This window comes from Labrus bergylta, chromosome 2 (genome assembly GCF_963930695.1).
Source record: "Labrus bergylta chromosome 2, fLabBer1.1, whole genome shotgun sequence".
Classification (NCBI taxonomy): Eukaryota; Metazoa; Chordata; class Actinopteri; order Labriformes; family Labridae; genus Labrus; species Labrus bergylta.
The window spans coordinates 32,117,040-32,130,318 of NC_089196.1; the positions used below are offsets into that span (position 1 = coordinate 32,117,040).

Here is a 13,279-nt window from a genome sequence, read left to right on the forward strand (position 1 = left end):
ACTAAAACTTTGTTCTCCGTCGTCCTGAAGGGATGAGGAAGGTGAACGACGCTGACGAACTGGTCGACTCTTTTCTGAGGAGGAAACAGGGCAAAGAATTTCAGATTAAAAGTTTCTCCAGTGAAACAGTTTCAGAATAAAACATCAGTAAAGATATTTAACCTTTAAGATAAATGAGGTCAGAGGTCAACAGACTCTCTCTCTTTCAGCCGATCTCTAAAAAAATATTTAAAAAACTAAACGCGAGTCTCTTTCGTACCTTCTTCTCCAGCTTCATGTCGAGCTTCAGGTCGATGAAAACCGCCTGATTTTTGGGCGTGAAGTCTAAAACCTGGAAGTTCTTCAGGAGGTCGATGGCGTCCGCCGCACCGTGGATCGTCCTCGGGTAAAACCTCATCACATACACGTCATCGACTGGCGCCCACGCCGTCTTCCCGTACGGCTTGTGTCTGTCTTTATCGTCGATCACCCTCTTCTCCTTCTTCACTTCCTTCTCCGCCTCCTCCTTCTTCTTCTCCTTCTTCATCGCCCTGACGAACACGAAGATCACAGAACCTTTAACGTACGGGCTTCCTAACTTTGTTTCTCTTCTTTAATCTTTGACATGAACAGACTGATGTGCTTCACAGCTTCACCCTGAGACTTTGTAAATAAAAGGTTTGTGAAGTCACCTGACGGCAGCGAAGGTCCTGACAGGTACGCTCATCTGTGACACGCCTGTGTGGGCGGGGCCTCGGGCTCTCAGCTGCCTCTGACATCCTGTAAACACTAAAAAACAAAAAACTCTTCATGAAGTTCAATCACACTTTGCACATTAAATGATACAGAAGACAATTTAAATGTTTTCATCAAAAACGTGAAAACGTGCGGACTAGTTTAAGTTAAATAAAGTTAAATAAAGTTAAATAAAGTTAAATAAAGTTAAATAAAGTCAGCCTGGTGTTGTTTTTACCTGTGCAGATTTATAGTTACACACAACACTATTTAACATGACTGAAAACCGTCTTTAGCTGATAGTAAAAAGGTCCCTTACCTAAATAACTAATGCCGAATTAAAGGCAGACCCTTAAGTATAACAGATATAACATTTAATTATTTTTATAGAAAAGTCTAAAGGGTGATTTAAAGAGAAAATGGTTAAATCTGAACTATTTTACATGAGGTTCGTTGTGACGTCATGAGCGCGACAGCCAGCGGACCGGTTAGCTGTCATGCTAACAGGCTGCAATAACAATAATGATTTAAATAAATAAATATATGAGGTTTTATTTCATTTTTTCTGTTAAATTAAAAACTACTGACCTTTCCACACAGTCCGCGTGCAGGTAGCCATGTCTGGGACTGCTGCTCCTCCGTGTGGAAACAACGTCAACTACACAAAGGTTCCACCTGGGACATAACGACACGGAATTGTTTATCAATTAAAGTTTGTAATAATTAATCTGTTAAAGAATATAAAGTGTATATCCCGGAGCTGAGCTTTTATCTTAAGTTCAGTAAATATAATGACACTTGTTGTAAATACCAGTCTTCACTTTTTAAACGTTAAACTATTAAAGTAGGGACCGAACTCTACATCCTCCCTCACGCGTCCTGAGTTTTATTTTCTTTATTTAATTCAAATATAAATAATAAATAATCAAAAATATAACCACATCAAGAAGACGGGATCAGGCGGAAGTGACGTTTGTTGTTCTTGTTGCGTTTCCGAGACGTTCAGGGTCTGATCGGGTTCATCAGCTGTGTCTGCATGTCTCCACCGATTCTCTCCAAAGATCCTCTCTCACTGCCCCGAATGAAGGTAAACACTCTCCACACCTTGTTGTCACGCTGCGGACTCGTAGTCCGAGTCGTCCCGGGTTAAAGTCACACTTTAATCCGCCTCATTGTTGAACCAGCTCCGCCTCGGTGACACCGGGCAGAGAGGGTCCTGAAGCCGGGCAGAGAGCGTCCTGAAGCCGGGCAGAGAGCGTCCTGAAGCCGCTACAAATATAAATCCATCGCGGTGCTTTGAGCTCTCTGTACGGTTCACCCGGTTTTAATCCGTGTTTATTCCGTTGTAATGATATTTAACAGTGTAAACACATTGAACATGTAGGGGTTACGGTGAGCGTGTGACAGCCAGGTGTGACAGCCAGGTGTGACAGGTGCTGAGCGGCTCCAACATGTCACATTCAGGGACCTAAAGTCACACAGTGTTCCCGTCTCTGGTCTGTCAGCTGTTAGCGCAGCTAGCTTAGCTTCATCTACTTTTATATAATATACTTTGAAAGTTGTTTAAATTAAAGAACAACAGCGGATAATGTTCCGTTAAATTAGAGATAAATCTCAGGTGTGTGTGAAGTTTATACCTGTGTGTGATTCAGTGAACAGGTTATATAATGTTCACCTCCGATTGACCTCATGAAGCTGCTCTCAGACTCACTGTGTTTATATTTAACATGTAGGCCTACAGTGTGATTCACTGCAGGAGTCACAACTAACCTATAACACGCTAATAACATGTATAATATATATTACTGTAACACGCTAATAACATGTATAATATATATTACTGTAACACGCTAATAACATGTATAATATATATTACTGTAACACGCTAATAACATGTATAATATATATTACTATAACACGCTAATAACATGTATAATATATATTACTGTAACACGCTAATAACATGTAAAATATATATTACTGTAACACGCTAATGACATGTATAATATATATTACTGTAACACACTAATAACATGTATAATATATATTACTATAACACGCTAATAACACGTATAATATATATTACTGTAACACACTAATAACATGTAAAATATATATTACTGTAACACGCTAATGACATGTATAATATATATTACTGTAACACGCTAATAACATGTATAATATATATTACTGTAACACGCTAATGACATGTATAATATATATTACTGTAACACGCTAATAACATGTATAATATATATTACTGTAACACACTAATAACATGTATAATATATATTACTGTAACACGCTCATAACATGTATAATATATATTACTGTAACACGCTAATAACATGTATAATATATATTACTGTAACACGCTAATAACATGTATAATATATATTACTGTAACACGCTAATGACATGTATAATATATATTACTGTAACACGCTAATGACATGTATAATATATATTACTGTAACACGCTAATAACATGTATAATATATATTACTGTAACACGCTAATAACATGTATAATATATATTACTGTAACACGCTAATAACGTATAATATATATTACTGTAACACGCTAATAACATGTATAATATATATTACTGTAACACGCTAATAACATGTATAATATATATTACTGTAACACGCTAATAACGTATAATATATATTACTGTAACACACTAATAACATGTATAATATATATTACTGTAACACACTAATAACATGTATAATATATATTACTGTAACACGCTAATAACGTATAATATATATTACTGTAACACGCTAATAACATGTATAATATATATTACTGTAACACGCTAATAACGTATAATATATATTACTGTAACACGCTAATAACATGTATAATATATATTACTGTAACACGCTAATAACGTATAATATATATTACTGTAACACGCTAATAACATGTATAATATATATTACTGTAACACGCTAATAACATGTATAATATATATTACTGTAACACACTAATAACATGTATAATATATATTACTGTAACACGCTAATAACGTATAATATATATTACTGTAACACGCTAATAACATGTATAATATATATTACTGTAACACACTAATAACATGTATAATATATATTACTATAACATGCTAATAACGTATAATATATATTACTATAACACGCTAATATATATTACTGTAACACGCTAATAACATGTATAATATATATTACTGTAACACGCTAATAACATGTATAATATATATTAATGTAACACGCTAATAACATGTATAATATATTACTGTAACACGCTAATAACGTATAATATATATTACTATAACACGCTAATAACATGTATAATATATATTACTATAACACGCTAATAACATGTATAATATATATTACTGTAACACGCTAATAACATGTATAATATATATTACTATAACACGCTTAAAATATGTATAATATATATTACTAACACGCTTAAAACATGTATAATACACTTTTAATATTTATATACTATAACACGCTTATAACATGTATAATACACTTTTAATATATATTACTATAACACGCTAATAACATGTATAATACACTTTCAATATATACCACTATAACACGCTTAAAACATGTATAATTCACTTTTAATATTTATATTACTATAACACGCTTAAAATATGTATAATACACTTTTAATATATATTACTATAACACTCTTAAAACATGTATAATACACTTAACAACAACAATATATATTACTATAACACGCTTAAAACATGTATAATACACTTTAATATATATTACTGTAACACACTAATAACATGCCTATCACATGTTTATAACATGTATATTACTGTAACACGCTTATAACATGTATAATACACTTTTAATATACATTACTATAACATGCTTATAACATGTATAATACACTTTTAATATATATTACTATAACACGCTTCTAACATGTATAATACACTTTTAATATATATTACTATAACACGCTTCTAACATGTATAATACACTTTTAATATATATTACTATAACACGCTTCTAACATGTCTAATACACTTTTAATATATATTACTATAACACGCTTCTAACATGCCTATCACATGTTTGTAACATGTATATTACTGTAACATGCTAATAACATGTATAATACACTTTAATATTTATATTACTATAACACGCTAATAACATGTCTATTTCACCTTTATAAAAGGTCATAAAGAACTGTTTTTTCTTGTTTTTAAACATTTTTTGTTTTGTTTAGATTGACAGTTATGCCCAAAGAAAAATATGATCCTCCTGATCCTCGTCGATGTTACACCATCATGTCAGCTGAGGAGGCGGCCAACGGGAAGAAGTCTTACTGGGCCGAACTCGAGATCTCAGGTAGGTCGATCAGTTTTACTGTGGGTCTGATGCTATGAACCAACCCTGAGAGGGTTAAAGGTCAGCTTTAATATGAACCTATATTTATGTTAAAAGATGGCTGTGACTCAGTTTTAGATCGACTGATGGACTCTTTACTCAGCAGCCTCTACCATCAGCGTGTGAATGTGTATGAATGGATGAGTTAATACTGACGGACTCTTTACTCAGCGGCCTCTACCATCAGCGTGTGAATGTGTATGAATGGATGAGTTAATACTGACGGACTCTTTACTCAGCGGCCTCTACCATCAGCGTGTGAATGTGTATGAATGGATGAGTTAATACTGACGGACTCTTTACTCAGCGGCCTCTACCATCAGCGTGTGAATGTGTATGAATGGATGAGTTAATACTGACGGACTCTTTACTCAGCGGCCTCTACCATCAGCGTGTGAATGTGTATGAATGGATGAGTTAATACTGACGGACTCTTTACACTGCGGCCTCTACCATCAGCGTGTGAATGTGTATGAATGGATGAGTTAATACTGACGGACTATTTACACAGCGGCCTCTACCATCAGCGTGTGAATGTGTATGAATGGATGAGTTAATACTGACGGACTCTTTACACAGCAGCCTCTACCATCAGCGTGTGAATGTGTATGAATGGATGAGTTAATACTGATGGACTCTTTACACAGCAGCCTCTACCATCAGTGTGTGAATGTGTATGAATGGATGAGTTAATACTGATGGACTCTTTACACAGCAGCCTCTACCATCAGTGTGTGAACGTGTATAAATGAATGGATGAGTTAATACTGATGGACTTTTTACACTGCGGCCTCTACCATCAGCGTGTGAATGTGTATGAATGGATGAGTTAATACTGATGGACTCTTTACACAGCAGCCTCTACCATCAGTGTGTGAATGTGTATGAATGGATGAGTTAATACTGACGGACTCTTTACACAGCAGCCTCTACCATCGGTGTGTGAATGTGTATAAATGAATGGATGAGTTAATACTGATGGACTCTTTACACAGCAGCCTCTACCATCAGTGTGTGAATGTGTATGAATGGATGAGTTAATACTGATGGACTCTTTACTCAGCGGCCTCTACCATCAGTGTGTGAACGTGTATGAATGGATGAGTTAATACTGATGGACTCTTTACACAGCAGCCTCTACCATCAGTGTGTGAACGTGTATAAATGAATGGATGAGTTAATACTGATGGACTTTTTACACTGCGGCCTCTACCATCGGTGTGTGAACGTGTATGAATGGATGAGTTAATACTGATGGACTCTTTACACAGCGGCCTCTACCATCGGTGTGTGAACGTGTATGAATGGATGAGTTAATACTGATGGACTCTTTACACAGCGGCCTCTACCATCGGTGTGTGAACGTGTATGAATGGATGAGTTAATACTGATGGACTCTTTACTCAGCAGCCTCTACCATCAGTGTGTGAATGTGTGTGAATGGATGAGTTAATACTGATGGACTCCTTACACAGCAGCCTCTACCATCAGTGTGTGAATGTGTATGAATGGATGAGTTAATACTGATGGACTCCTTACTCAGCAGCCTCTACCATCAGTGTGTGAATGTGTATGAATGGATGAGTTAATACTGATGGACTCCTTACACAGCAGCCTCTACCATCAGTGTGTGAATGTGTAGGCGTGACATGCGATGTAAAAGCTCTTTGAGTTGTCAGAAGGCAAGAAAATAAATCTACAAGCTTTAGTCCGTTTACCATCTGGCCCATTTTTTGTTCCTCAGGTCGTGTTCGGAGTCTAAGCAACTCTTTATGGACGCTCACTCACCTGACAGCACTTCACATCAACGACAACAACCTGACCCGCCTACCCCCCGACATTGCCAAACTGCCTCACCTGGTCTACCTAAACCTGTCATCCAACAAGCTGCGAAGCCTGCCCGCCGAACTAGGCAACATGGTCTCTCTCAGGTGAGCAGCATGAGGGCAACATGGTCTCTCTCAGGTGAGCAGCATGAGGGCAACATGTCTCTCTCAGGTGAGCAGCATGAGGGCAACATGTCTCTCTCAGGTGAGCAGCATGAGGGCAACATGTCTCTCTCAGGTGAGCAGCAGGAGGGCAACATGTCTCTCTCAGGTGAGCAGCAGGAGGGCAACATGACTCCCTACATGTTGATTGATTGTTTTTTGTCATGTTTTGTCATGTTGTAAATCTTTTTTCCAAACTTTGCTAGACGTTGCTCTGACTCATTGATCTGAAGCAGAATTAATACATTTGGTTTCAAGATGTTTTTGCTTTCATAAAAATGATAATCTTTATTTTAATTTTTTCAGGGAATTACTTTTAAACAACAATCTTTTACGAGTCCTGCCTTATGAACTGGGGAGACTTTTCCAGCTGCAAACCCTGGGACTTAAAGGTTCTCCTTCATTATGAATATGTTTGTATTGTTATTAACACCAGATTATAAAATACAAGTATAAAAAATGTCTTATAACTTAATGTTTTATAGGAAACCCTCTGTCCCAGGACATCCTGAACCTGTACCAGGAACCTGATGGAACCCGGAAACTTCTGAACTACATGCTGGATAATCTGGCAGGTAATCTCACTTGAGCTCCATTTTTACCTGAGATACACAGGTATATAAGAACATGTTTAACTTGTGTTTGTCACAGTTTAATGAGTAACTCTCACCTGTACCTGTGTTAGTTCACCCTGAGCAGCTGCCCCAGAGACCGTGGATCACTCTGAGGGAGAGAGACCAGACGAGTCCGACAGGTACGTTAGAGTTTAATGTCTGAATGTAAAGCTTTTAGGGGTTGGGTTATTTTCAGTCAGAAACAACACTTTAAACTGTATCCTCTTCTTCAATTTGCCCCCCCCCCCATCTCACCTCTGCAGCCGTGTTCACCGTCATGTGTTATAACGTGTTGTGTGATAAATACGCCACGCGGCAGCTGTATGGCTATTGTCCGTCATGGGCGCTGAGCTGGGAGTACAGGAAGAAAGGCATCATGGAGGAGATCACGCACTGTGACGCCGACATCATCAGCCTGCAGGTGAGTTAGCACTGTGACATCATCAGCCTGCAGGTTAGCTAGCATGGTTAATAGAAGGTAAAGCTTAGCTAGCTGCTCAACCCTTATCTAAATGGTTACATCAGCAGGCTCACATGCTAGCAAGAACAATGCTAACATTTTGCCAATGAATATTATTACTGTTACCCATCATAGTTTAGCTTAGTAGCATACTGATAGCGTGTTATCAGGTGTCAGGTAAATTGTGTGTCAGGTAAATTGTTATGAAATTAAAGGTTATGACTAAATTACACTTTTGTCTAAAGGTGTTGCTTAAGGAGAACTTGCCAGGTGTCATCTCTTAAAACGTGATATTTAAACCTGTCTAGCTGATAGTTGTTGAGATAATTGAGACCTTGATGCGACCACAGATCAATATCCAGCTTGGAACAACCAAACTCATGCCCACAAAGTCTGCAGGAACCTGGGTGTCATGATTGATGACCAGCTAACATTTAAGGTTCAAGTAGCCTCGATTGCCCGGTCATGTCGTTTTGCCCTGAACAACATCAGGAAGATCAGACCTTACCTGTCAGAACACGCTACACAGCTCCTGGTACAGGCTCTTGTGATATCACGCATCGACTATTGGCTTCCTACATGCACTAGATGATACAAAACGCAGCAGTGCGACTGGTCTTCAACCTCCCCAAAAACAGCAAATGTCACGCTGTTCATCACCCTCCGCTGGCTCCCAGTTACTGCTCACATCAAATTTAAAGGGGAAATATGAAAATCCACTTCTACAGTGTTGTTGAACATATATCTGGGTAACCTGAGAGTCTACTGACCCACAACATGTGAAACAAATTCATCCAGTCCTTTGTTTGTGGTCTGCATAAGTCTTACAACACAGAGAAAAATACTCAGTTTTAAATGTGCTTTTCAAAAAACCTCCCCTGATATCTCCACACATGGACTCCACCCCCAGACTAGAACAAAACTTTTGTGCAAGTCCGCTATTTTTATTCTCGCTACAGAGGAGTGATGTCTACGGGGAAAACTCGGGGGGGGGGGGGGGGGTCATTGCCTTTAAAGAGACACACACACCAAAACAGAGCGTTCTGAGAGAGCTGGTTTATACAGGGTCACAAACCTCCTCTGGTGCTTGATTCATGTTATATTTTGACCAAAGCACAGCACAGATGTTTCATTTAGACCACAGGGGACTGTTTGAAAAGGTGGAGGAGGGGGACGATATGTCCTCTTTTAAACTCTGCTCGCTTACAAATTGATTGATTGATTGATTGATTGATTGATTGGATGAATCCACTGACTGTATAAAGATGGACGAAAACAAAGTTTCCCCCTGAGACCAGCGCTGACATTGAACTGCTGACATCTTTTGAATCAAGAGTTGTGCAGTACACTCAATAGCGTAGGTTTTGACGTCCCGTCCCTTCCTCTAACCAAAACACACCTGTACCTTGGTCCCTCAGGTTGAACTTCCCGTTAAAAGATCAAAGGTCACTCAGGTGGGTTCAGTCCACAGCAGAACAGATTCTTGTGTCGGTTAGAAGTAGACACTGACACTGTTCCTCCTCTACTCTGAAAGTCTGGTTGCCCACAGCAACGCTGGAGCCTCATTGGCCAATACAGCTGTCAATCATGGTGTTATACTCCTTTTTATGTCATCAAATAGTTACTTACAACTAAACTTCTCAGAAAAATTAACACTGTGACATAAATCATCATGATAAGAACTAACGATGCATCTGAGAAACATTTATCAGTTAACATGGAGGAGGCGGAGCTTATGGCCTATACTGCAGCCATTCATCCAGTCTGACCTGATTTATTGTTTTGTGTGTGTGTAGGAGGTGGAGACGGAGCAGTACTACACTTTGTTTCTAGAAACCCTGAAGGATCATGGGTATGACGGATATTTCTGTCCGAAGTCTCGAGCTAAACTTGTTTCTGAGCCGGAGAGGAAACATGTGGACGGCTGCGCTGTTTTCTTCAAGACACAGAAGTGAGTAAAAGTATTTTGAATTATCAAGTGTTTTTAAAAAGTCACAGGATTTATGTTTTACGTTTTTCTGACTGACAAACGTCGACACATTGAGAATTTATTAAATAAATTTGTTAAATAAAAAATTACTTTAAAAGCCTCGATGCTTTATTTCTGCAGGTTCACTTTGGTCCAGAAACACACCGTCGAGTTTAACCAGGTCGCCATGGCGAACTCTGAGGGCTCCGAGGTGATGCTGAACAGAGTGATGACCAAAGACAACATCGGCGTTGCCGTGCTGCTCGAAGTCAACAAGGACATTTTCTCTGGAGGTAAGAGGATCAGACAAGACAAACCGTCTGTCTGTAGAACAACAGAACCCCACATGTACTTGTTTTCTTTATATATTATTATTATCTCTATATTATTATGATAAAAAGGTTCTCTGTAGAATAAAAAGGACAGATGATCCCAACACCTGTTGGTGGACTGAGAGGGCCCCGCAGTCCACCAACAGGTGATGGGCTACATGGGTAGCCGCTGGTTTGGGGTGGCATAATGTCAGGACTGAGACAAGGGCTAGGGTGGATGGTTAGGTAGACTTAGTGTGTGCTCCCGATTGTCTTAGACATCACATTCACATAGTTTAGGGTCCATTTCCACGTAGTGGAGTTTTAAACTTATTTAGTATAATATTTTGTTTTTTGTGTTGAAGATTTTGTTTACCTGCTGGGCTTTTAAAGAGAACACCTGCGCTGTAACTCAGTTTCTTCTTCTATGGTTTCAGGTGTGAAGCCTCCTCAGGACAGGCAGCTGATCCTGGTAGCGAACGCCCACATGCACTGGGACCCCGAGTTCTCGGACGTGAAGTTGATCCAGACGATGATGTTTCTGTCGGAGTTAAAAAGCATCGCTGAGCGGGCTGCAGGCTCCATGGCAACCAGCTCGCAGTCCTCCGACCCGTCGTCCATCCCGATTGTGCTCTGTGCCGACCTCAACTCACTGCCCGACTCCGGTACGACCATCTGAATAAACAATCATAATAATTATATTAAAAAAATTATAATAATAATGACCTGAGTCGGATCGTGTTAAGTTTAATTCTTCTAAAATAACTAAGATAAAACTTTATTTAAACATGAAAATACTTTGACTCCGTGATAGGAAATGTAATTTATGGATTTTTAGAGCCAATTACATTTTACCTGTGTGTGATCCAGGTGTGGTTGAATACCTCAGCAACGGTGGTGTTGCCGAAAATCACAAGGACTTCAAGGAGCTCCTTTACAGTGAATGTTTGACCAACTTCAACTGCAACGGGAAGAACGGCAATTCAGACGGCAGCATCACCCACGGCTTCAAGTTGAAGAGCGCCTACGACAGCAACCTGATGCCTTACACCAACTACACGTACGACTTTAAGGTAAAAACATGTCGGTAACCACGGCAACCTGATGCCTCACACCAACTAAATGTACGTCTTGAAGTAAACACATGATCATCATGTTCTGATTCAGATTTATTAGTTAATTTATTAATTTATTAATTATTATTTATTGATTGTTTCATTGATTTGGTTGATCTCCTGTTCTCTGTTTACCTGCAGGGAGTTATCGACTACATCTTCTTCTCTAAGACTCATCTGAGCGCGCTCGGCTTGATGGGACCGCTGGACAGCCAATGGCTCGTCAATAACAACATCACCGGCTGCCCCCACCCCCACATCCCCTCCGACCACTTCTCCCTTCTCGCCCAGCTAGAGCTGAAGCCCCCCCATCCATCCCCCTCCCTCAACGGGCTGCACCTTCCAGTCCACAGGTAGTGAAGCCTGGGAGCCCCGCCTCCTTCTTACCCCCCTTCAAACACAGCCCCCCTCCAGGTTTATACAGGACCGCCCTCCCCCAGTTTCTACAGTCCCTGTACAGTTTTTTGATCCTGTTTAAAAACCATTGACACCAAAGTGGAGTGAAGTATTCGCCTGCTTGTGTTTTCACACACGGAAAATTATTTTTGTTTTCTCTTTCAAAGTTGATACCAAATGTTGGGCTGGGGAGGAAGTTGCTATGGTAACCCCTAATGTCCATTATGCTTCTTCTTTTTGTTTATATATTTTCATGATCGCTTGAAGACAATCCACTTTTTTCTCTCCTCACTCAGATGTCAGAATATAAAAAAGGAGAACAATGTTCATGTTCTGTTCAAGTCTCCGTTTGAAACTTTTCATCTTTACAAAATGAACTGACGGATAATCAAATAAAATCAGAGAAACTGCAAAGAGTTGTAGGTAGAACACAGAACCCTGATACCATAAAACAGGAGAACACAGAACCCTGATACCATCAAACAGAAGAACACAGAACCCTGATACCATAGAACAGAAGAACACAGAACCCTGATACCATCAAACAGGAGAACACAGAACCCTGATACCATAAAACAGAAGAACACAGAACCCTGATACCATCAAACAGGAGAACACAGAACCCTGATACCATAGAACAGGGGAACACAGAACCCTGATACCATAGAACAGAAGAACACAGAACCCTGATACCATCAAACAGGGGAACACAGAACCCTGATACCATAGAACAGGAGAACACAGAACCCTGATACCATAGAACAGAAGAACACAGAACCCTGATACCATAGAACAGGAGAACACAGAACCCTGATACCATCAAACAGGGGAACACAGAACCCTGATACCATAGAACAGAAAAACACAGAACCCTGATACCATAGAACAGGAGAACACAGAACCCTGATACCATCAAACAGGGGAACACAGAACCCTGATACCATAGAACAGAAGAACACAGAACCCTGATACCATCAAACAGGGGAACACAGAACCCTGATACCATCAAACAGGGGAACACAGAACCCTGATACCATAGAACAGGAGAATAATATTTAATATAGGACTCTTTCAATCAAAAGAACACTCCACAGGGTTTATTTACTGAACAATATAGACTACCACTGTTGTCTGTAAATGCATGATTATGACCTCGTGAGGGAGAAAAGATGTGGAAAAAGTTGCGCAGCCAGCCTGGTCTGTGTCGCCGTCTCTCCCAGCACAGCGTGCAACCAGCTTTTAATCCTCAATGAATGGAGAGGGATTTTTAATCGCATCAGGTCGCAGTTAGTGGCTG

The 13,279-nt window shown here is 39.4% G+C and overlaps 2 protein-coding genes across 2 annotated transcripts in view; one reads left to right on the forward strand and one right to left on the reverse strand.

Annotated features, from left to right (window-relative positions):
• Positions 1-1,389, reverse strand: part of mrpl1 (mitochondrial ribosomal protein L1) — a gene marked incomplete at its 3' end in the record, with an annotated part of 8,688 nt that extends 7,299 nt beyond the window's left edge. Inside the window, 4 exon segments of the mRNA XM_065961649.1 lie at positions 1-74; positions 260-530; positions 672-768; positions 1,303-1,389. The exon segment at positions 1-74 is cut by the window's left edge and continues 10 nt beyond it. Coding sequence (XP_065817721.1) covers positions 1-74; positions 260-530; positions 672-768; positions 1,303-1,333 — 473 coding nt within the window.
• Positions 1,390-1,692: 303 nt separating this feature from the next.
• cnot6l (CCR4-NOT transcription complex, subunit 6-like) lies at positions 1,693-12,995 on the forward strand. Its single transcript, XM_020659147.3, has 12 exons — positions 1,693-1,801; positions 4,969-5,090; positions 6,874-7,060; positions 7,424-7,509; positions 7,603-7,692; positions 7,803-7,871; positions 7,995-8,152; positions 9,988-10,142; positions 10,302-10,453; positions 10,909-11,136; positions 11,342-11,544; positions 11,728-12,995. The coding sequence occupies exons 2-12, from the start codon at positions 4,979-4,981 to the stop codon at positions 11,941-11,943; spliced, it is 1,656 nt and encodes a 551-aa protein (XP_020514803.1). The 5' UTR covers positions 1,693-1,801; positions 4,969-4,978; the 3' UTR covers positions 11,944-12,995.
• Positions 12,996-13,279: the final 284 nt, after the last annotated feature.

What these genes read in the sequence shown, in the direction of transcription:
- cnot6l (XM_020659147.3), top strand. Translation starts at nt 4,979, where the DNA reads ATGCCCAAAGAAAAATATGATCCTCCTGATCCTCGTCGATGTTACACC. An exon ending in AGACCAGACGAGTCCGACAG is followed by an intron (nt 7,872 to 7,994) that starts GTACGTTAGAGT and finishes TCACCTCTGCAG; the next exon opens with CCGTGTTCACCGTCATGTGT. An exon ending in CCGACATCATCAGCCTGCAG is followed by an intron (nt 8,153 to 9,987) that starts GTGAGTTAGCAC and finishes GTGTGTGTGTAG; the next exon opens with GAGGTGGAGACGGAGCAGTA.